The sequence below is a fragment of the Vipera ursinii genome (assembly GCF_947247035.1).
Source record: "Vipera ursinii genome assembly, chromosome: 2".
Taxonomy (NCBI): domain Eukaryota; kingdom Metazoa; phylum Chordata; class Lepidosauria; order Squamata; family Viperidae; genus Vipera; species Vipera ursinii.
This window is the reverse complement of record NC_139513.1, coordinates 176,591,272-176,615,646: the sequence shown is the minus strand read 5'-3', so window position 1 is coordinate 176,615,646 and position 24,375 is coordinate 176,591,272. Positions and strand designations below refer to the sequence as shown.

Sequence of the window (24,375 nt, the reverse complement as noted above, 5' to 3'; positions counted from 1 at the left end):
AATACTGCACCCCTTTCTGACTCACTTTTCAACCTTTGCTAAGCAAAACTAGTGTAAGCCAAGGCTTTCTATGAGTTTGTGCCACCTTAAAATAGTGCACCATTATGGCAGTCCCATGACATAGCAAGCCATAAACTAGGATTTATGACTGGCCAGATTTAAACTTTTAAAAAGCCAAAAACTCAAAATGAGAACATAGATCCTTCATCTCTTGGTTGGAATCTCATAAAATGGTCTATTTTAATTTTGCAGTTGCTTTATTATTAAAAATGAGGTTTCTAGTGGCAAGGTATCTGTGGGTACTACATTCCTAATCTCTAAATTAAGCAGTCATTTTATAGCTTATCTGGGTGTTTAAACGCAGCCTTGGTATGATGGCCTTATATTATTCTGAAGCAAGGAATTCTGGTAGTTCTCAATTTACGACTGGTCACTTAATGACCGTTGGCAATTACAAAGGACCTGAAAAGTTACTTATAGTCTCTCCTCAAAGATACAACTGCCCCCGCTACCTCCACAGTCATGTGATTGCATTTCAGGTGCTTGGCAACTGGCTTGCTTAACAGATAAGCTGGATTTGGATTTACAACCCATGATTCACTTAACAGCCCCATGATTCACTTAACTATCATGGTGACCCATTTAATTACTGTCATAAAATCAAGTCCGGTCACGTATTGACTCGACTTACAACCACAACAAAAATTCTATGACCAAAATTCTGGGCTCAATTGTCACAAAACAAGGACTGCCTTTACCCTCATTGGTCATACTAATCCTTTTTGTTCTGGCCTTCTTACGAGTTCAGTCTTGTTCTGAATCTAGTATGTGTGGCTTAGTAGCTCCTTTCATTTCCCACTGGTAAGTGATACATCATAAGAAAACAGTTAGCTAATATTAGGATGGGCATTCTGTGAAGTACTGATTGACGTTACAGAATTCAGCTCATGTTTCCTTTTTACATTCTTTTCTCCATTCAGGATTCCAGGGCACTCCAGAACTCCTGGAAGTGTTTCAGACGGAGTTCTCCCTTCGGTTATTTTGGGGCAGTAAAGGAGCACAGGTGGAACAGGACGAACGTTACAAGAAATTTGAACGGATCTTGACTGTGCTTTCTCAGAAACTAGAGTGAACTCATAGGAGTTTCCCCACCCCCCACCCCCGGCTGCCAGGAAGCTGGAATGCAAGGCAAGGGTGGCAAAGATGATTAGTAAGCAGTAGGAGAGGAGGGTCACCTAGTGCCAGGATTAGATGTTGACTGAGCTGAAACTTGAAAGTCTTCCAAGGAATGAATGAGCAGGAGGAACTTCTTTGTGGTAGACATTCCTTCTAGTTCAACAGGGCCAGGGCTATGGAAAGAAACAATCTGGAAACTTTTTTAACCTATGCAAAAGAGCTAGCCTACAATAAAGAAAGCAGTGGATGGTTTTTAATCACTATGTGCTATGAAAATAACTTTTGCTCTCTGCGTATTCTTGCCCAATTTAGAAATTTCACAGCATTGGTTCTAAGATTGTTATCTGCACCCAAAAGTTTAAATGCATTTATACCAAGGATAAGAAGAGTCCAAGGATAAAATAATAAAAATAATAAAATAATAAAAAAGCAACCTTCCTCAGTTGGAATACCTTCCCTGTTTTTATAGTTATCATTCCATGATGCAGAGCTGAATTCCGCAGTGGATATTTCTTCCTTTTTAATGTATGTCATGTATTACATGGAAAGAAACTTGCATAGGTCTTTCTAGAATTTTTTTCTTCAACTTGAACAGTACTTGAGAAAAAGTACTTTTATTGACAGAGGTTGTCTTAAGAACGGCTTTGTCCCTTATCTATACAAGACCTTGAGAGAAGCTCAAGCAGGGAGAAAACTTATATTGATCCTTTTTAATATAATACCAGTGGAGGTTCATAAAAGGTTTATCCCAGCACCCAAAGTCAGTCACTGCAGAATTAGGAATGACAAAGGAAAGACTTCAAGAACAGGATTCACAGTGGAATCCTGCTTTCTCCCATGATCCAGAGGTGGCCATCAACTTGGATAACTTTACTGAAGAATCATGAGGTTACCCGTGGCTTAACCACATCACGTCTTTTTTTGGTGAGGAACATAACAGAAAAGTATTGCTACTGTTGTGGATCACTTACTTGGCCTCCATGGGAAGAGACTACAAGGTTAGATGAGTCTTTGGTCTGATGCGGTGCAGTTTTTAGTTTTTTATTTGACCAGCAGATGCTAGCAGCTACTTCCATAGTAAGGCATCCCCCCCCCCATCCAAGTGGACAGTACTCAGGCCTCTCTCCAGATCTACAAATAACATTTGCACAGAAGCACTGCCTGGATAAGCACAAGTGGAGGTGGGGGAAATATTCCCCCCCCCACACACAACTGATCTAACAATAGTGCAGGTCCAGTGTCAGACAACAAACCTGTTTTCTCTTTCACCTCCCACACTCTGCCTCCACTTTGTGCTGTTCTATGGATAGGCAGCAGCAAGTAGGACCTGTTGGCTGCCTTGGGCTCCCTGTGGAGTTTGCCCCCTGCCTTTTCCTCCAGCTCTCATTTGCGGAGTGGTGAACTGTGTACAACTAGAAAGGTAGAGGATCACCCTTTAGCTCCCAAACAGTGACGTAAATGCTGCAGATGTAAAAGTCCACGCTTGGAGGCCAGAGTGACAAAAAAGGCAACTGCGGCACAGGTATCCCTCAATTTTCTCCCTACTATTTACATAAAGTGTAAAAGGCACCCAGAAATACATTCTGCATCTCAAGAGAGAAGGGAGGGGCATGTTTTGGCCCTTCCAAGGCTGGAGGACGAGATCTGAGGCTACGTTACAGATTATGTGAACACGTCAAACTGAATGATAATATAAATTGGTCATTGTATAAAACAACTGAGAATACATTAGGATCTCCTTTAAAACAAACAGAAACGGCAGAGGAAGAGGCCAGAGCCACCTGCTTTTGCTTCTCATGTATTCCCAAGGGGGAAGCAAACCCAAAGACTCTGGCACAGGCACTTTTTAATGGCTGAAAGGAGCCAGGGTAATCAAATCCAAGAAAACTATAAAGTGCATTTCAAGGAAACAATATAGATGTTGGTCTGGCGCTGGTGTGGTCTTCGGCCTGCCCTCAGACAAGAAGGCTATGGTGACACTGGCATCTTAATTGAAGAAGCCCTGGGAGTGACTGGGATGCCCAGCAACTAGCCTCACCCCCCCTCTCTGCTTCTAGTCAAACAACAGGCATAGCAGCAATCTTAAGGATACACATTCCAGGCTTCTAATCCAACCCAGTCTGATCCTTGAATATGGACACTCCCCACTCCCCCCCAGTCCTCAAGGACCTACAATCCCCTCAAGGTTTGAACTGAATGAGGTTTGAACTGAACGCAGCATAAAAGCAGAAATCTTTCTGTGGAGAGAGCCCTTTGCTCTGATCAACCTGGCAAAGAGGAGGGACAGCCAGCTCTTCACCCTATTGCAGCCACATTTCATCTGATGGGGCAACTACCACGGTCCAGAGCCACAAATTCGGGAATCTTCCTGTGCAAAATTGCACGTTTTTATCTACTTTGGCTGAAGGGTATTTCCTATGGAATATTTTGTAAGTCTGGCACGAAGATAATGGAGGAAAGGAGGAGCAATTACTAGCTGGAAGTCAACTCCCTCTTGTACTCCCATCCGAGGCCTTGCTTTCAGCTGGCTACAGTCAACGTTTTGTTATTCTGCTAGTCAGTTCTTGTCTTGCAGTAGTGATTTGGTGCAAATTCCTTCTTTTACCATCTCACCCAAAGCAAAAATCATGGAGCTGTTTCCAGGCAACTGAAACTCCGCCCTTCTTCCATTCAGACATTGATGTCGGTGCAGCTCTGGGAACTTGGCTATCAGTCCCCTACTCAGTTCACATTCAGTCGCAAATAGGAGGTAGGGACGTAACCCTCACCCCCTTTACTACACCTCCGTACACGTGTCCACCCATCCCCTTTGTCTTCCTCCATCAAGTTGAGCTCTTCACCTTCCTGCATGGAGATGGTGCCCTCACTGGAACCTTTGGAAAGCAAACAAATGAGCAAGGGGATCGATTAGCTGAAGCCAAGAATATCTGGGAGGCAAAACTGTTCAAACTATCACTGTGTGCAGCAGTTGCCAGGGCATAATTGAGGGTGGGTGGGTGGGTGAACGATGTGCCAGGGCTTTAAAGCAGGATGTGAACCACACTAAAGAGTTACATAGCCCTTCAAAGAGTAAGCAGAGCTTTTTGTCTAATTCAAAATTTCAGGCATCGATAATTTTTCACTCAAAAAAGAAAAAAAAGAAAAAGAAAAATTTGTTTCCCAGCAGTTGGCAGTTTACTGAGCTGTTTATTGTAATGGATGGGAAAAATACATTTACAGAGGATGCAGGGGAAAATCAAATGAACACTGCACCCTGTTTTGTTCATTAAGACAGACTTAACACTTGCTTTTGTGGCCTTGCTGTTGTAACCTTTATGGCCCAAGAGTGGAACAAGAGACACATTTTAGTGGCTGCTCCCTCCATAGCACTGTTCTTAAGACTAGGAGAAAGCAATTGCTCTTTGGAGAAAAAGGAATATTCACACACACACACCAAACCCACCCCCAATCTAATTGTGCCTTCTGAGGATGCAAGCTTTCATTATTAGTATTTTGAAAAGCATTTTCCCAATCCTTTCTGGTAAAAACAGTGCAATTAAAAATAGTCTGGGCAAGACTATGGCTTTGGGCTATTTCATGCTGAAGCTTGGACAAGTCAGTTGTGATTGCTCTTCTGAACAGAAACCTGCTTATCATTAAACTCCCATAAAAGTGAGATAAGTACATGGCTAAGAATGTCAGCCAGAATGGTTACCTCACATCTCAGGTGAAAGGTTGGGTTTTAAAAACCCATTTTTTTTCTTTTTAAAAAGCATTTCTGCTCAGTCAGTTGGACTCAAGCAGTGTCTAAACATAATTAAAGTAATGCCAAATTATTTTGTATAAGTAATTGGAACTGCAGATTTCAAATTCTATTTTTGGTACAGAACCAATCACATGGGGGGGGGGGGAGGCAGAGACTAAAAGCCTAAAAGTGACATATCTAAACTCCTTCCCTAAGAAAAGCAAAACTGCAGGAGTGAAGAATAATACTCCCATTCTACTGTGTATATCACAAGGCAGCCCTCCAAGCTAGCCAAATAGAAAGGTTACATGTTTGCTTCTGCACTCAGCTATTCTACATGAACACAGCAACTGGAGAAGCTTGCCCCTACCTTCAAACTGATATATGGCCACACAGGTTCCGATGGGTGATGCCAATTCCTCTTCAAAGTCCTCATCAAACTCTGTATAAATGGGTTGGTTGACTGTTTCCTGGCTCTCGTTAGAATGAGTAGTGTCAGGGCTAGAAGGAGAAAACCAAGTATTGGGTATTTATGTTACATTACAAGTCAGAGGGGGTGATGTGGGCAAAAGCTAATCTGATGTCACCATAGTGAACATAAAATATTACTTCTTGTGAGAAAGCTTCAGCTGGCTTCCTGATGGGACTCAATCTCTCATTCTTTTTCTTGATATCAGGAGTGAATATATGCACTCTAGGGAGTATTAAAAGAACAAGCCAACTTCGGTTCAGCAATATTTTATGCCGTCTCCTGGTAATGGATATGCTACCTTGGGGGTTGTTTTATGTGCAGGCTCATCAAAGACATTTTACACTACAGGTAGTCTTGTTTAGCAACACACTGTGTTTGCTCCTGCAATGTTGATGCCCACATTTACAATCTCTGCAGTGTCTCTCTCCTAGTCAGGTGCCTGTCATTACACTATTAATACTGGTCCCGTGTAGCTGACCTCTTTTTTTTCTGCCCCATCGCAGAGCTGAAAGATTGTCTAAACAAGCAATCTTTTCCTGAGCTATCTTTCTCCCCAACACACCACATCCCTAAGTTAACAAGCTGAGCTCTCTGACTTAATTATTGGGGGTGGGTGAGTGAGTGGATTAGAACCCAAGAAGGCTGGTAACTGCTGCCTGAAACTGACAGGATCATAAGCAGTTTCACCCTAGAGGCTTTTGTTTGCCTCCTATACTAAGAGTGCACATAGCTACAAAACACATTCCTTTACATGTGTATTCTCCACTGTGTGCCTGCTTTCTTGTAATCCCAAATGCAAATATCAATTCTCTTCCTAATTATTTGAGGGTGTATCCTTCTGGTTGTTTAAAGCATAGGAAACACGAAATAAAATCGTTATGTTATGGTCATATGAGTCTCACTTTGTTGACCATTTTGCATAACAGCCAAGTTGCTGTTCCCTATTGTGGTTGCTAAACAAGGACTACTGTAACTGTTTTCATAGATAAAAAACGTGGAGTGCAAAGTGCAAACCTTAGGAAAGATGCCCAGAACCTCAAAGAGCTCTAATGCCTGGTGGTGGTAGTTCTTCTTTGCTTGCTCTCACCTGTCTTTTTCATGGGAGCAGTTGTTGTTTAGGGCGCTGGCAGGATCCAAGTGGCGGTTATAGCGGGTAACCGTGTCAGGGCGGTTGCTCAGCATCCTGCTCTCGGCATCTGTCAGCCAAGCCTATAGAGAGGCCAAAACATGGGCATGGATTATGGCCTCCCAGCAGAGGGTTTGTCTCCTGGGCTTTTTGCCAGCAATGGGGCCAAAACCATGTGAACATGGCTCTGCTAATGTAACTCCAAAAGGCAGAACCTTAGCTAATCGATTGCCAAGCCTGCTTTATGATGCTTCAAAGGAGGCTTAAAGACTCTCCCCAGGTTTACATCATCCTTGTTCTGAGCAGGCTTTGCCAAGCGCCATCCAGGGCAACATGGACTTATAAGGAGCACTCGGGAGAGAAAATTGAAAAGGGTACAAAGCTCTTCATGGTCACCGCTGAGCACAACCTACTGGAAAGTTCCCTTCTGCAAATCTCCTGCAAACAAATGGCAGAGTCCTTGGCACTTGAGAAGCTTTAATTACTGCTCTGACCAGGCACACGAAGCCCCTGTGAGCTAAGAAGTCTAGAGCTAAAATCCAGCACTGGCTCCTGGTAACTGGCAAACTTCAAGCAGTTTCTCAAGAGAAATCATTGTATCTGACTGAGAGGCCCCTCTGACCTGTGCAGAATGACCAAAGTGTCATCACCATAGAAGCTCTACCTCCTTAATAAGGGCTTGACCCCATTCTCCTCTGGAACCCGCCCAGTTCAAAACCTTTGATTAACTATGACTCAGCAGGCCAGTCAAACTTCTGCTTCTGCCCCCACCCCCTTTGCTCAGTCCATGATTCAATGTTAACTACTGTCCTGTTCAACAAGGTTACTTGCAATGCAGCAGCAATTTCGGAACACATGCAACTTTCCAAAATCTTGGGCATGCTCTCAGAAACCTTCTAAAAGTTGCCCTTGAAATGTATTTCCAAAAGTTAGTGAAATGAACAATTATTCTGAATGTAATCAGATGTATGGCCTCCCCCTTCTAAGTCCTTACTTCACATTTCTGAATCTCTAGACGCAACCTTTCAATGTTGCTTAGTGTCTCTGAGATCTTTGGCTCCAAGCTGTTGGGGTCTCCCATCTGTGGTGTCTTTTGGTAAACATCCTTCATCTTATTTAAGGCATCCCTGAAACAAGGAAGGGAGCAAACATGGTTACTGAGAGAAGTTACTGCAATGTAGATGCAAAAGAAAGGGCAATCAAAACTCAAGATATATTTGGAACAAAGCAAACCTTAGTTAATACAATTAGTATTAATAAACAGTTAATTAAATATTGCTAATTGCCTTGTTAGTTTGATTTGCCCAACCCCACCAGATATGGTCTGTCCAACTCCCCGACCCCACCCATAGGCCAAAAGATATATATTTTTCCTATAAAGGTAGCTGACTGTTTCTACCATTCAAAAAACTTTCAGTACTTCAAGCATATTGATCGAGGTTTTGTAAACTTCAGTACATTTCTTCAGTTTCATTACGAGTTATCCTAAATGTTAAAAGCTGTACCAGCTGGCAAAATTAAATGTGTAAAATTACAAAGCACAACAATTACAATAAATGCTGTGTATGTGAAAATAATTGCAGTGATAATCAGCAGTTCATTTTGTTTATGAATTAACAGAACATCCTAGAATTAGTAAATTATCTACGACTATAGTGGGACAGAAAAGTGCCCTTTAAACTCAGAAGCTGCAGCTGGAGCAGTGGCTTGCTTGCTGATCCAAATTAATTAGCTTAGCATAACAGCATCTGTTCTTTCAGATTTGCACAAGTTGCCAGGTGTTCAGTCTCAATTCATAGGTAATCTGGTACTTACCTATGAAACCCTCGCTGGGTTACTATCTGGGGTACCTACATGGTTTAATTAGGGAGAGGATATTCTGGGTGCCCACCCTGAAAAAAAAACTGGGGAGCTGGGACTTGGGAGTTTCTCAGAAAACAGCTCTCTTTCGCTGGACAGCCTGCTCCTCCCCTGAGGCTGTTTTGGAAAATGGAATCCTCTAAGACAGAAATCAAATTTGCTCCTCAAAACAATGGTTTGATTTATTATTTTAAGTAGTTACTATTTATTGGGTTTACTGTTATGATTTTCAGCAACTTATAAACTTTGGGGAATAAATTAATAAAAGAAAACCCTGAAAATATTGTCCTAATAGGACAATAACATGTTAAACAGTGTACAAATGGTAAAAAGCCATGGCACAATTAAGCATGAATTTATAAATCAGGGCAGAGGTCCATTGCAACACTCAAATTAACAGTGCAGATGGATTTCTGAAAAATACATACTAAACTCTTACTCTTTGCTACTTCTCTCTTTCCCCTAGGAAATGGGCAAATAATGGAATGTATGTGTGATGTAAAGAGGGGAATGTCCAGCCTGCTACGGTTGCCTTTGTTAACACCCTTCTTACTCCTAATGGGGGAAGAGGGGGTTCAGTCTGGCCAGTTGGACCATGATGGCCTAGCTGGATATTGACTCTACGTCAAACATGTCAAACTCGTGACATCACGTGACGTCACACAACGTATCGGGACGGTTTTGCCATTGCTGGCAATGGGGTAGGCGTGGCTTCTGGATGATGTGTCCGGCCTGCGGGCCGGCAGTTTGACACCCCTGCTCTACATCACCCAAACGGAGGATAGACACAGGATTAGAAGAGCCATTAAATTTGCAAGAAAGTAATCTTAAGAAAGGAGAACACTACCAAAATGAAAATAGAGATTTCTTAGCTCAAAGTACACTGAATTTTAAGGATGAAACTGGCCGTACAGCCCCTCCTGGTGGTCAAGTCATGTAAGGAATAATCTATGTTAAGGACTCAACCTGACCCAACCTATACCATAACACTTAATATACTAAGTAGAATAGTTGTATTTTTTTCTTGGCACCGACTAGACCTTTTTCTGCTGTCCTGCAAAACCTTTTACATTGTGGCTGAACTCCAGAAAGGTCATCCTTTCTAGTCTTTGGTTGTTTTGCCCGAAGAAAAGTATTGTTGGAGAAGCTGACAAGAGTGCCATTTGCAGCAAATATTACTTGTGGGATTCTGGGCCAAATGATATATAGCACCTCTCCCTTGACATTTACTTTTAAAGAAGTAGCATACTTTTCTCTGGCATATATAACTTTGATTCTCTGTTCCACCCTTATCCCGACATTCATACTTTTCTCTCAAACATGCACATCTAACCTTCTTGCCCTTCCTACCCACCTCCACCACATGGGCTGTTTTGGTTTTTACTGGGGTTTAGTGGCAAAAACTCAAGACAAGTTAGAGATTTGGGTATCTCTTTGTTGGATTGGATCGCAGATCTTGGCCTCCTAGTCTTGAAGTCTCCTACAAAGTTAAGTCCAACTTAACCTACAAAAGACCCTGGGAAAGGAGATGCTCCCAGTCCTGAGTTGCAGAAAGCACGACCAAGGAGGCAGGCAGAAGCAGAATGCACATCTTGTACATCTCACAGTGAAGATCAGCTCTCAGAGCGAGCCGAGTGGTTTTTTCCTCCCTTTCAGATGGTGCAGCAGCCACTGTCCTTGTCACTCAGCTGTCCTCATCTCCTCCTCTTCCCCTGCCTGCTTGATCTCATGGAACATTTGCTGTTGCCAGCTCAGCCACAAATGGAGTAGATGCACTCCAGGAGGCTGACAGAGTTCTAGCAGGCAGGAGACTTTTGGATGGTGTGCAGGAGGCAGGAGCAGGAAGGGAGAGAGGCGGCAGGAGTATTGTAGGGGAGGCTTTGCTGAGACTCAAAACAGCTGCAAATGCTTTGCACCCCTGGAACTGGCCCAGCCCAGAAGCGAATTAATAACACAAATGTGTGTGCACCTTCCACATCACTGACTCCTGCTTTATGTTAGGCAAGACTAATTGCTAAAAAGGTCTTTATTGTTAAGCAAACTGCAAAATCTTCGAATAGGAAAGGACCAAAGTGATACATTTTCCTTCAGTGAAGGAAGGCTGGGTAGCTAGAACGTGTCGAATGCCAGGGATATTCAAATCAATATTAATCACGGAGCTTGAAAGAGCCAATTTTCTGAAATCTCAGAATTTTTTTCATTTGGAAAAAGATAAGTTTCTTCTCTTTGTGATCTGCCTGGATCACAGGAAGGACAAGTAACAGAATGCTCTTACTCTGACCTTTGATCCAGCTCTTTTTGCAACTCTCGGCTTCTTTCTTCAATCTTCTGTTGTAGTTTTTTTCTCCTTTGCTCTGGAGGAAGATGGCTAAAATCTTCTGTGATCACAGTCTGACAGTAGGAAAAGACACATATCATTTTTCCCCCAGATGCTTCTCCTCTGTCTGCAAAACCATAGGCTGTATCTAAGTGCTCTACCTGAGAAACATCATCTTCCATTGCCAAGAGTCAAGACAGGTGACTAACAGGCTGTAAGCAATGATTCCCTATAGCCCCAGAATCCTGTTGAACCATATGGTGGATGTTTAGCTTTGATTATACAGTTGGGAACCATCTTCAAATAAATAAGGCTTTTAGACATTGAACCATCCCCTTCCCCACAATGTTTTGGGGTTTCAAGATCCAGAATTTCAAAGGCTAGGGATACAGCTGAAATGCTGATACAACGGTGCAGAAGGTTAGTATAAAACTATTTGTGACTTTATTTCACCGATACATATAATAAACCTGTTGATTATGGTATTTAGTTCTCCAATGGAATTAAAAGTAGCTGGGAGATCTATGTTGAGGACAGGTGATTGATTGATCCATTGGCAAAATAAGGAGGCCCCAGTGAGTGAGCTCACACATCACATCACAGTTCATCAAAACTAAAGAAGCTACATTGCGGCTTAGTACAATGAAGGAATCCATCCTCGTGGTATGTGAACCAAAAATGATTGTGACTTATTCTTTACATTCTCCTTACTGATATTTAATTATTTATACCACTGACTATCAAGGATTTTTTTACAATAAGAAGTTAAACTTCAAGAGTTAAACTTCAAATTAAACCCAAAAACATTGAAAGTGAATTAAACAACCAAAAACCTGCTGAAAAAGCTGCAATTTTAAGGTATTTTCAAAAGTCATCCAACATTTAGGGTCTTTAGTTCAGGAGGACACACCTTCAAGAGACCCAGAGCATTTAGCTTGGGGCAAGGAGAAGACCCTCAGATAATGTGTTATTTCATGTAATCTGGAACAATGCTGTACAGGACTCTACACTGAAAACCAGTGTGCAGACTTAGCCAGTAATTGCTTATGAGTAGACAATGATTCTTAGCTGGATGTGCTGCAACCATTCAACACTGGAGATTTAGCCACCTCCTCTGAATCATATTTACCATGAAAATGTGCACTGTGCGCTGTGCACTGAGGCTGACTAGATTCAAGTCGTTTGGTATTTTTCAATAACATGTTCCTTATGACTTCCTTAAAGAACTACTATATAGATAACTTGATTGATCATATTGGTTGCTTTTAAATGATAATCTACTTCAAATTCATTTGACAGTATTAAGGCAGAGGATTTTTGCCTTCCTCACGTAGAGACAATGACTTTGCTCAGTTGCATAAATTTTCCCAAATTCTTGCCCCATATCTGTTCTTCTGCTTTTATGGCATCTATGTCTCTCTTGGGACAGAGGCACAGACAGGTTATATTCCCGTTCTTCCCGAGACAAAATGTGTGAATGAGATGCCAGATGAAACTGAACATGAGCCCACAGTTCCCTGAGAATTGGAGCAACTAAGCAGTATTTTCCTGTAGTTACACACTGAACTGGATTGGACATGGACCGTTGGAAGAGTAGTATTAAAATATTAACCATGAATAAGTCCAAGCATATGCATGTATGCAAAATTACAGGAACACAGTCAATTAATCCCCCATCTCTTTGCCTGTATCTGGTAAGATGCTTCTTTTACACATTTTAAATTTTATGTTCTTGTACTTATATCTACACATAAAATTTTAATAACAATGTTTCTGACATGAATAAATAAATTTGTCAACATAAGTACTCAAAGCAGGTTACAGCAATAAAACAAAGTATAAAACATAACAGTAATATCAATATAATTAAAATCAAAATCAGTAGAAGTGTTCCTTAGTGAAGTAGGGGCTATTCCCAATTTGTTTAAAGGGAAAAAAAGGAAGGGGAGCAGAGCAGATAACTTTTGTACTCAATGCGCATAGTCCACCATTCTCCCACCATGACTGTTTATGGCAGTGGTGGCGAACCTTCGGCACGCGTGCCAGAGGTGGCACTCAGAGCCGCCTCTGTGGGCACGCGGCTGCCACCGCCAGCATCTCGTGCGGGTCCATTAGGCCACCACAGTGGCCCGAGGCGGGGCCAAGGTGCGTCAGGTGTGCGAGGGGAACAGGCTCCATGCACGGGCCAAGGGCAAGAGCTGCAAGGGGGCCAAGATGACCAGCAGTGACCTTCTCTCCAACCGCAAGGAAAAACAGATGGGATGAAGCAGGCACGTCCGGCAGTCTGCATCTCATGCCTCCCCCCTCTCCTACTCTGCCTGCTGCTGGAGGGCTGGCCCGGTATTGGCAGCACACTGCGGAGCTCTGGTCGAGGGGCCGGCAGGCTGTGGCTGCTGACGGACACTGTCAGCCCCCATGCGCTTGCTGGCCTCTGTGTGTGGGGACTGATGGTGTCAGACAGCAGCCACCCTGCCCCCTGCCTCACCTCGCCTTGCCCTGCGGCAATGGCACCCCCACCCTGCCCCCTGCCTCACCCTATAGGATGAGCCTCCTGTCCACCGCCCCACCCACCGGAGACCCCCCGGATCTCCCCCAACCCTGACCGGCACCCACAGGTGTTCCCCCCCACGAGCAACATGGAGGTGGCCACGCCCACTTCAGCCACGCCCACCCAGTGGGCCATGCCCCTGCCCCCCTCCACCCCGAGGGCACCACAATGCTGATGTGGCCCTGGCACTTTGCGATAAATAAGTGGGTTTGGGGTTGCGGTTTGGGCACTCAGTCTCTGGGGCACGAAGGGAGGCTCAGCCAATCTCAATGTAGACATGGTTGTACTTTGACAATAAAAGGTTCATTCATTCAAAAAGGTTCACCATCACTGGTCTATGGCATCCATGGGCAGGTGAAGAAAAAGAGAAGCAGCACCTAAGTAAGGTTCAGGAAAGGGGTGCAAGAAGTGCAACCAAAGTGACAGCTACAACAATTTTTAGACTGGAGCGGGGAAGTGGCAATGTCATAGAGATGTAAAAACATACGTGGTGTGGAAAATGTGAATAGTCACTTTTCTCTTTGATTTTTATAAAGTTGGATCGGGAGGTCATCTGCTAAAACAAACTTTTGGGAGACTTATAATTAATCAAAGGAAGGACTTTTTTTTACATAACACAATTAAAATGAGGAATTTGCTGCCATCAAACATGGCTATAGCCACCAACATATCAGTTTAAAAATGGGATTAGACAAATTCATATGGGATCAGACTATCAGTGACCTTGAGGCTACTTACTACCTCCAGGATCTCATGCCTTGAATATTGGCTGTTGGGGAACGCCAGTAGTAAAGAGCTTTCCTTTCCATACTCGTAATTTCCTCACTGCTTATGTTATGGAGCAAGACGTTTGGACACGAGCCCTTGTTCTGATCCAGCAGAGCTGTTATGTATTCTGTCCCTTGCTTTCTCTTTTGCTTTGCCATCCTTTTATAATTCCTAAAGGCCATTGGTCAAAGTCTTGGTTTAGTCATGCCTTACCAATGTAAAACTTACCAAAAAAGAAACTGAATCTCCTTTTTTCCCACATTCACTGAACTGAGTAATTATTGCTTCAAAGGAAACAGCAGAGGGCTAAGATCTAGTGTGTGTGAGAGCACATAACCACAACAGGTTTTCTACCTGGCAGGTCCCTTTGGTGGTGGCGGTGGCAGCGGTGGCGGCAGCAGCAGGCATATGACAGTGATTTAAGCAAACAAAGTTATCCACTTACCCCCCGTCTGAGGCTGCGGAAGGACGTGATGCGGGGTTTGACTGTCTTATTGATCTCGTTCAAACAGTAAGACAGAGGGTCACGGGTGAATTTGGGGGATGGAGGTCCATTGATGGCAGAGGAGGAGGGGGAAGATGAAGAGGAAGGGCAATTTATAGGGGAGAGGGGAGGGGTTGGGAGCTAATGACAGATAAGGGCCATGAACAAGAAACAACAAAAAAACACACAAAAGGATGGGAAAAATATGTTGTAAGAAAATAAAAAGGCACACATACAAAAAAAAGAAATAAAAAAAATCCCGCCACCAGAAAAACTACAGTGCATTCCATCTATATTATATATACATTGGCCAATAGTTGAGAGGGTTTGGTAGCCATTTGCTTTCAGTAGAAATAGCGGGTTACATCGGCTACCACATTTGCCAGACAAGGCAATAACTATAAATCCACGAGGTCCAATATAACAGGAATGTACTGCAACAAAACCCAAGAATACATGGGGAAGAGACAACAGCAACACGAGGCACAGAAACACCCAGCCCCCAGGGAGCAAATGAAAAAAGATGAGGAGGGTGGCAAGATGCAGAGCTGAACATGGCATACTCAACATGGGCAGGGCAACATGGCATAGTTCCTTCCCTCCTTCCCCCTTCTCCCCCACCCCGCTTTCCCTCCATCCCCAGTCTGATAACCTGGCTCTCAAAATCTGTTATGTGGGAGGGCTAAGCTGGTCTTAAACTTCAAAGTTATTGATGGAAGAGAAGAGGTCCAATGTTAGTAGCCAAAGAGGGAGGAAAGCCTTTGAGGAGAGCCAGAGGTTACCACTGCGCAGCACTTCAGAGCATGCCCTTTAACCCTTCTCACTCCTTCAAGGTCTTGGGTCTTTTCCTAGGATTGTGCTGCTGTGCTCAACGCCATTAAAAAGCACACTGTGTTAAGGAGTTGCAGAGCGGTGCTTGACGAGCAGCTTCAGGCACTCAGAAGCACATTGTGGCCTTTTCATGGAATGATTCACAGGGAGGTATGAGAGATTCACCAATGTGAGGAATTTTGAGAGTTGAAATCTACACATCTGGAAAGCACTTAGGCTAGAAGAAGCTGGTTATCTACCCAACCATCTATCTTCTCTCCAAGGTCAGTACAGATCCATCTTTGGTGCAGCCAACTAAAGACAGATACAGATGTGGAAATGCCTGTTCAACTCAGAAGAACTTGTTCATTTTGCTTTAAAATCTCTTGAAGCACTGCTGACACATTAAAATGCCCTAAGTAGGCGATAACAACCCAAGTAGCATTGAGTTATATTAGCAGGATGAGACCCATCGAATCTCACCTGACTTTTGAACTGGTCATATTTGCTTTAGGCAAGGCTGCTTCCTCTCCACTCACTTCTCTAGTACAGGAAAGACAATACACACTGACTTAAGGTTGTTAAGGCAACCACAAAGAACTCGTGTTTAATAATATAAAGCTTTATTAATTCTAACGTTTGTCCAGCTTTGGTAACTATATACAGTACACACTAAAAAGGCAAACCTTTACTTAATGTTTACTTGCAAGTTAAGGAATGCAAGTGTTCTCTCATATAGTTTATTAGGGAAAGAGAGAGTGGTTTGGGTTGTTATAAACAGGTTGTTCTGAACCACAGTAATTAGTCTAGAAAGTGGAAGGAATCACTACTGCATCACCCTCCAAGTCTTTCTTGCAGGCTCAAAAGTTCCTTAAGGGAGAATTCAGGAATGTCATTTTGTCTTTCCTGTCCTGAAGTCATTCCTGAATAGTCAAGGAAAAAGGGCAGTAAAGTTGACATATGCACAGAGGCAAGGAAGCAATACGGAGGACATGGAAGAAATAATGCAGTAGGAAAACAGAGATGAGGGCAAAGTAGAGGCCAACTGTAGATGTGAGCAAAGGCTGTGGAGCTTGGCTTTTGTGCAGCATCTGCACTGCAAGATTATGTGACTAAGAGAACATTTGCACTCAGAATAAAATGGTGGGGGTGGGGGTGGGAGAACACGTTCAGTTCAGATATAAGGCAAGAGAGTTCAGGACTCGTGGCAAGTGGAATAAAGGGGCCCCATACGGATGGATGGAAAAAGGAGGCTTTTGCTAACACAGGCCATCTGAAATAGTGTCCTTGCAAAGGCTATGAAAGAACCTCTGGGGAAAATTAGTAGGAAACAAAATGAGAGCTCCCTGAAGCAACCCTCATCATCTCCAGCACACAAGCCCACAGGGTCATCTAGGGACCACAGGAAAAAGACAGGGGCAGCTGGGGATGGCTGCTTGGAATAGGCCGTTCTCGGGCAGACTTCCAAGGCCTCCACAGCGGGAGGGCCTCGAGCAACAGAAGGCTGATGAGATCCAGTGGTGGAGAGAAGGAGGGATGTTCTAGCTAAGGCCCTCCAGCAGCAGATAAACTCTATCTTGGCCCCAGATTTTCCTGAGCAGCATTGATTTGACTTACAAGGTCAGAGAAGGAAGCTCTTTCATGAGGACTAGTGAGAACAGCCAGAAAGAAGAAAGAAGTCAGCCAAAGAATGAATGGAAGTGGCAATGATGGCTAGTATGGTAACTTGCAAATTTCCACAGGACAGCACTTTTCAGCTGAGAGATGTGCTGTGGTAGGCCAGCAGCCTGAAAGGCAGGGACAATTAAATGCAATAGGATTTCAGAGTAATATTCAAACATGCCAACACTCTTGATTATCCTCTTCCTTTCCTGTACCCCTGCCCTCAGATACTGCTGACCTGTGAATCCAGGCGATATTAAGAGACGGATGATAGAAGACCAATTGTTCTCAGTTACCTTCAGGATGCTGCCAGCCCTCTATAACAATTCTCACCTTGTTCTTCCTGCTGAAGAGCCAGCGCTTTCCCTTGTTCTTGCCCAGCAGTCGGGGATCCAGCCGGCCATCAAGTGTGCCCCGGGGAGTGCCCAGGCTGCTATCAGAAGAGGTGCGATTCATGGGTTGGCTGAAGTCTTCAAAATCCATGTCTCCCGGCCTTTCAAAACCTGATTTGTGCAGTTCAATTAACATTTGCGAGTCCTAACAGAAGAAAAGCATCCTTTTGAAATAAAACAGGAACACTGTCAACCCAACTCCAACTGAGCCTACAATAGAGATTAGCAGCAAAACTCCATATTGACCAAGGATGGGATCCTGGAGCACCATTTCAGTTAATGCAGTCATAAAAGTAGCTTAAATGTATCTTCTCAAGGTCAAAGAACAAATGTAATGTTGAAGAAATCAAATACTTTTTAATTAAACAAAGTAAGTTATCCCTTCCTGGTGCCCGTCCACAGTGTCAGGAACAGGACTGTTTTTGAGCACAACCATAGTTCAAAGGCAGAAAACATATTTGCCAGCAAACAAAACAAAACAAAACAAAACCCCAACTTCCCCAGGCTAAGGATCTTAGGTGCCACTGCTGGAAAGGTTTGGGGTTAACAGAAAATCCACACTCTTTTCAGCCTCTACCATACAGTGAAGGAATAAGAGATGTTCAGATACCTACATTTTTTTCATCAACCACCTCTGCAGCTGCCTTCATGCCTTCCAGGCATTTGCCAATGATCGGCATGACCTGCTGTTCTATCTCTGAAAAGATGCGATAGCCCCCCTTGAGACGCCGCGTCCGTCTTTCGTCCATCTCTTGCATCTTCTAGAAAAGAAGCAAGGAAAAAGGACTAAATGATAATTGAGATATGAGGATTATTCACAATATCCCAACTGCTGTTGCTTTAGGAGACACTACAGGAGACTTTCTTATTCACAAAATGGTAGCCACAATGGGCATGGTCAGTTACAAACAAGTTGACAAGAAGCTAAGCTGGACCCCAGAATAGTCTCAAACACTGCAATGTTATATTTCTGGGGCCCATAGGCATTTCTGCCAAGAATTATGACATGATACTAGGGGTTGATGCTTTGCTTTGCAGCACAACAGTTTCTAAAATCACTTTTTAATTAAAAGACTATGTAGCATGAGCCTATGTGTGAGTTGCCTCAGGATTTGGGCCTCTCCCCCATCCTACTTAACATCTGCACAAAACCATTAGGAGAGGTCATCAGTCAGTTCTGGATGAAGTATCACCAGTGACGAGATGATATCCAGGACTGGGCAGGAGATACCACAGATGCCTCAATTCTTTAGGCTATGGGAAGCTGGACTGGACAAAAGTTCATCCTAGCAAGATAGAATAGCTAGAATCACCTGCATCCTGGGGTAAGACCATCTTTTGTTCCTGATGGGTTTGCACTTCCCCAGACACTGGTCCAAGATCTAGAGTAGAGGATCCCTGAGCAACAAGTGAAAGCTATGGCTAGAAGCTTTGCCCAACTTCATAGCTGGTGATCCAGATAAGGCTGTTCCTGGAGATGCTCTGCCCTCGTGATCTTGTGGATGATGCTTGAAGCTGTTCTTGAAGACTACTGAGATACTATAGTTGGTATAAAATGGCTAAACCTGGTTTAATTGACCAATACCTAGTTTTCAAGAGCAGCATCAGTTTCCAAAGGGGTTTGGGAACACATTTGCAGTACTAATCACACCTTATAAAGCTATTTATAGCTTAGGTCCTCAGTTTCTGCAGGATTGTTTGCTCTGAGTACAACCTATCCCAGTGATGGCGAACCTTTTAGAAACTGAGTGCCCAAACTGCAACCCAAAACCCACTTATGTATTGTTGGGTGCCGGGTGGGCATGGCCCATTGGGTGGGCATGGCCCATCGGGTGGGCGTGGCTGCGGTGGTAATGGCAGACTGGGTGGGACTAAAAAGTTCAATCAATCAATTCCAACTTTGTGAGATCTTTTTTTCCCCATAAGAAGTTGAAAATGATTGATTGATTGAACCTTTTTTCTCTTTTTTTTGCACACAGTGGCGGAGGCCTAAAGCGAGAAGGTTTTATAAAACCCAGCTGAAGGCCCAGGACTGGGGCAACGGAGCGCGTGCCCACAGAGAGGGCTCTGTGTGCCACCTGTGCCATAGGTTCGCCAGCACAGACCTATCCTGTCTGTTAAGTTCTAACTGGGAATGCTATGCTTTTGGTTTCACTTCCTCACATGGTTTAAGAGTCAGGACTGCAGAGAAAAGCCTTTTGCGAGTCCACCCTGACTCTATATGGAATATACTCCCCCCCTCCCCCACCCCAGGTTAGCACAACCTTGCTGCCATTTAGGACATAGTAAAAACAATCATTTTTGTTTTTAGTTGACACTTTGGACAACAGGGTAGCAGTGATCATGGTTTCTATATATGGTCTCTGATTATTATGTTTGCTGTTGATTATGACTTTGTGGATTTATTATGCATTTTGTGTTGGTGAGCCACCAGAGTCTCTGATGGGGGTAGCATAAAAAGAATATTAAAAATAAGTAAATAATGCTGTTAATGTTAAGCATTAATCTCCCTGGACTGGGAGACTCTAGTTTTAATACTCCATCCTGTAACAGGCTCAGCTTTGGGATTATCCACACAGTCTGGAAGCTGCCACTGAGCAGAACGTAGCTCTCTAGTTGCTCTGTGAGGCTGGCTGCCCCTCAGGGTCAGTTTAAGATTGGTGTCAATCTACAGTGAATAGTCCTTGATTTATTACCAGTTGCTTAGTGACCGTTTGAAATTATGATGGACCAACCTTAAGGGCTGTCCGCATGAGTCATAAAAGTGCCGAGGTTGCCTACCCCTGACCTAGATTCAAAGTTCCAATGATTGGGGCCCCTCCACAGTCCCATGACCAAATTTCGGTTGCCCAGCTATATTTATGGTAGTTTTCAGTGTCCTGTGGTCACATAACTGTGTTTTGTGATGGTTTTGCTGAAAACCGGCAGTTTCAGATTTTGGCAAAATTATACCATAGCGAACAATGGATTTGCTTAATGACCACAGCATTCATTTTACAACCCTCATGTTTGCTTAATGACCATCGCACAAAAGTTTATAAACTGTGTTGGTCATGTGAACTATCCTTTTTACGACCATCCATGGACTATCAACCCTAATGGGCAGGCTCCATTACAGTTGCATGTCGAGGACTATCAAGCTCTTCACCTGCACATTTAATACTGTCTCTCCCAAGGCTAGGCAAACTGTGCCCTATGATCAGTTTTATTCTCTGCTTTGGTCCACAGAGACCATCTGGCTTGCCAGACAGTGACAAGGGCAAAGACCTTCTTAGTAGAATACCTCCATGAGGAAACATTTTCTGGTAGGAAGTATGGCTGTTTCCCCACTTTTAAGTGATATCCAAAGACCCACTTCTTCATGCAAGCATCTGCACGGTACGGACTCCTATACAGATTTTAGTAGCCCAAGAGGAATTTAGTGATCAAGATCACAGACACAGTTACCGATCACCACAGTACCTTTCTGGCAGCAACTGAGACACTGGCGGGGGAAAAAAGCTTGTAGTTTTATGATTCAGGATGAGGGAGAGCCATTCTAGGACCTCTGGTTCTAGGACCTGCCTCCAGGGTGGCAGCCGTGAAGTATAATACCCTGGAGCTCTCTGATGACCTGCTTCAGATCTTTGTTTTCCTTTCCTAGGCCTTTTTGTCATCCTTACACTTGAACTGATCCCATGACTTTAATTGCTGTTTGCTTAATTCTTAGATCTGTTTCCCTTGTTCGCCTTTCAGATTAGGGTTATTTTAGAAGCACTTACAAGTGGATGATTTATAATTTTTATTTCACAATTATTATTATTACTGCTTGTACAAACTACTTCAAGGGACTACTTAATACAAAAAAAGGGCATAAATTCAGGAGGAAAAAAAAAGAGTAAAAACTTACATTGAAGATCTGTGGCATCTCCAGAAAGTAAAACTGGTTCTGATTGTGATTGAACTTCTGAAGATATGAAGCATATTCATTTTTGCTCTCCTCAGCCATGTGACTACGCAGGTTGGCTTGCTGCTTGGCCTGGGAAAAGTTGGGGAAATGATGAGAGAAAAACCGTATTTCAAGCAAAGCCGCAAGTGAAGAATAGAATCCAGCTTTAAATTTCCTTCATTCAAGTATGCACTTTAAGCAATCTTGTTCTGTCTCAGTGTTGCTTAATTTGATGACCCTCAGTAGCCCAATGATCATCTGAATGGAAACAAGAGCACTCTAGTTTCTACCAGCTAGAACTAAGAACCGCTTTCTCCAGGTGCTCCAACCCCACTAGCCCCAAGCGCTAACCCGCCCCCCCCATAAAGGTTTGAACAATATGGGCAAAGATTCTGGGAACTGAGTTTTTAAAAAAGTCTGCACCTTTAAATTTTTCTTCCAAAAGAAGTGACTTATGTACCATTTTCCAAAATGCCTCTCATCTAGAAGATGTGTCTGCAGTGCATCTGGGGGCGCTTCAAAGGACTGCTTTGACAATAGGTTTTGAGGACAAGTGTATAGGGGGGAAGGCAGCTGGCATAATCTGGCACCATTCTTTCTCTCCAAGAAGTTTTCCCTGAGATGTGTCCCAGGTTTTATGACTTACTGGGGAAATAAGCCATCATTTGCTTAGAAACATAACATCAGAATAACCAACCGAAAGTTCAATAGCAGAAAGTTTCTGGGTTTTAGCACAAATGAGTCAGGATCTTATTCATCATTTCCATTACAGAACTCCTCATAACTACTCCTGGGGCTGGGAAACAGCAGACCAGTCCAGATACTGACCTTCTCCACATCTGCCTTGGTAGCATTGATGTCCTGATCCAGCTTCTCTGCATTCAGCACAGCTTTCTCAGCCTCCCGGCAGTCACGTTCAAACTTACGTTTGCTCTGTGAAGAAAAGCACCTGAGTGTTGCCCTTGCCTGCAGCCCGTTGCTATGCCTTCCCTTGCTGGCTTACCTGAGTGGGAATGACTTGAATAATGAAATACCACCATTTCAGTAACACATTTGAGCTACGAACAATCACTGCATAGGCTTGATTTGATTAGCCATTCTGAGTTTTTAAACAAGAACTGGAAAAAGGACGAGGGGCTCTGCTTCTGATGTTTAAAAGCATGCTTAAAAAGGGATTCAGACGGTTATATCTTATGATATAAACAAAAGTGTATCGAAAGAGGGAACAGAACTACCGTTATCAACTGGAAGATCTTTAGCAAGCACTTAAGCAACAACCTTCAAAAACTGCTTTGCAATAATGAAAGAACCATCTCAGCTACTCACATTTTCCTACTACATCAGGGGTGTCAAACTGCCGGCCCACAGGCCGGACGCCTCACGCAGAAGCCGCGCCCACCCCATTGCCAGCAATGGCAAAACAGTCCCGATACGTTGCGCGACGTCACGTGACGTTGTGAGTTTGACATGTCTGCACTAGATTCAGGCCTAATCTGTAAATACTCTATCGGTGAGAATAAACTGCCTTTTAGTTTTAAGCAAGAACAGCTCCCTTGAAGTTAACTATTTGAAATGTCTGGTTTAGCACATTTATTTGTCCCATTAACTTCTATCCATGTCTTCAAGATTAAACTTAATGAAAATGTTAGACCTGCTAGGAATGTGGTATTCTATACTGGCCTCTACCCCAACTCAGGAAGCAAAACGTAGATGCTAAAGAGAACTAATCTAGGGAAAACAGAAATAGTAGCAGGGTGTTGTACTCTAAGTTTGGAAACACAACTTTTTGTAGAATTTTTGTTCAATATGGATGCTTAGTCTACACATGGACAATCATTCTGATGATGTGCAATTTTTTATTTTGTGGAAATCTGGAGCTTTGAATAGGACATTCAGTCATAGGAACACTTATTTTTGATTATGCAGAAAGGCAAACCCTGAAAACAATAAGCATTGAATTGCTACAGTTTTCTGTTTACATTAGTGTGAAATTATCAATGAAAACAATCCCAGAAAAAGGGTTTGCTCTTGTCTCTGGAAAGCTGTACTATACTCTAATGGGGTTTTTCTCACTAAAAAACCAACTCCATGATTATTTTAATCAATACACAAAACTCTATAGCAGCTTCTCCTAATTTTGTGCTGAAAGCCGGGTTGAGCTACAACTGCTTTACAGGCTATCCTGGTCTGGGATTACAGGATGACAGATGTAGCACATCTGGAGGGCATCAGGTTGGGGAAAGTGAAATCATAAATTCTTGGAAATTTCCAAAACAGAGCTGCTTCCTAGGACCAACAACCTAAAGTTCCTCCTCTCCCTTGACATGCACTCTGGATGTCACTGTTTCCTTGTATCCATGATCTCTCCAAAGAATTTTTAAAGACTGGATAGAGGAATCATTGCTTGAATAAAAAAAGCTCCATTTATTTTCCAAGCAATGTTTCCATCCACAAAATGTTTGGAGACCTCTGAGGGGGAACAGTGTCTTCCACAGCTGTGTTCCTGTTTGAAATATGAATCAAGCAAACAAGTTTTCAAAGACAAAAGTACAGAATCCTTACAACTGTATGTTAATCTAAACTGTTAAGGGAAAATCAGAACTCACATTTTCAAGTTGCTTGAAGGAATTCTCTAGCTGTTGCTGAGCCCTTCGGCCTTCTTGCAGATACTGGAAAGTGAAAGGAAATTTAAGAGAAAGAAAATCATTATGAAAAGTTCTTGAACTCCCAACACATTGACTCTCCCTCCCCAAATCATTAGGTGACAATACTTCCAAAGAGTAAAAACTTCAACAATCCCAGAAATCAACCTCAAAGAGCTTTCCAACATCAAATGGCTCCGTGGCTTCTTTTACATCAAAGTTGGCTTTTGCTCTCACAAAATCTATTTTTCATCTACATATTTTATCTCCAAGAATATCTATATAGCTAAAATTTCAAAAACAGAAAATGGGGGGGGGGGAGGGAGGTGAATATTTAAGGAATATCTAAACATGAAACACCTGAGGTGATTGAGGGAAACCTGCACTAATACTATACTAAGAATATCTACAATTCATGCATTCTTCCAGTTCTGAGATCTAATACCACTGAGGTGGAGATACATAT

At 43.1% G+C, this 24,375-nt stretch overlaps 2 protein-coding genes across 6 annotated transcripts in view; one reads left to right on the top strand and one right to left on the bottom strand.

Moving 5' to 3' along the window:
• Window positions 1-1,215, top strand: part of SH2D3A (SH2 domain containing 3A) — a 34,343-nt gene extending 33,128 nt beyond the window's left edge. For both annotated transcript variants that reach the window (XM_083357141.1, XM_083357140.1), the window contains exon 10: window positions 981-1,215. In XM_083357141.1, coding sequence (XP_083213267.1) covers window positions 981-1,132 — 152 coding nt within the window. In that variant the 3' untranslated portion in view covers window positions 1,133-1,215. The remainder of the gene's footprint in view (window positions 1-980) is intronic.
• A 2,598-nt stretch (window positions 1,216-3,813) lies between these two features.
• The window catches only part of TRIP10 (thyroid hormone receptor interactor 10), an 87,942-nt gene continuing 67,380 nt past the window's right edge, over window positions 3,814-24,375 (bottom strand). For 3 of the 4 annotated variants that reach the window (XM_083357142.1, XM_083357143.1, XM_083357144.1), the window contains 11 exons: window positions 23,874-23,936; window positions 22,096-22,200; window positions 21,229-21,357; window positions 17,954-18,100; window positions 17,281-17,484; window positions 14,437-14,616; window positions 10,640-10,749; window positions 7,493-7,625; window positions 6,460-6,581; window positions 5,271-5,401; window positions 3,814-4,049 (listed from right to left, as the gene is read on the bottom strand). In XM_083357142.1, the coding sequence (XP_083213268.1) occupies window positions 3,898-4,049; window positions 5,271-5,401; window positions 6,460-6,581; window positions 7,493-7,625; window positions 10,640-10,749; window positions 14,437-14,616; window positions 17,281-17,484; window positions 17,954-18,100; window positions 21,229-21,357; window positions 22,096-22,200; window positions 23,874-23,936 (1,476 nt within the window). In that variant the 3' untranslated portion in view covers window positions 3,814-3,897. The remainder of the gene's footprint in view (window positions 4,050-5,270; window positions 5,402-6,459; window positions 6,582-7,492; window positions 7,626-10,639; window positions 10,750-14,436; window positions 14,617-17,280; window positions 17,485-17,953; window positions 18,101-21,228; window positions 21,358-22,095; window positions 22,201-23,873; window positions 23,937-24,375) is intronic. The other variant, XM_083357145.1, reaches the window with a different exon arrangement.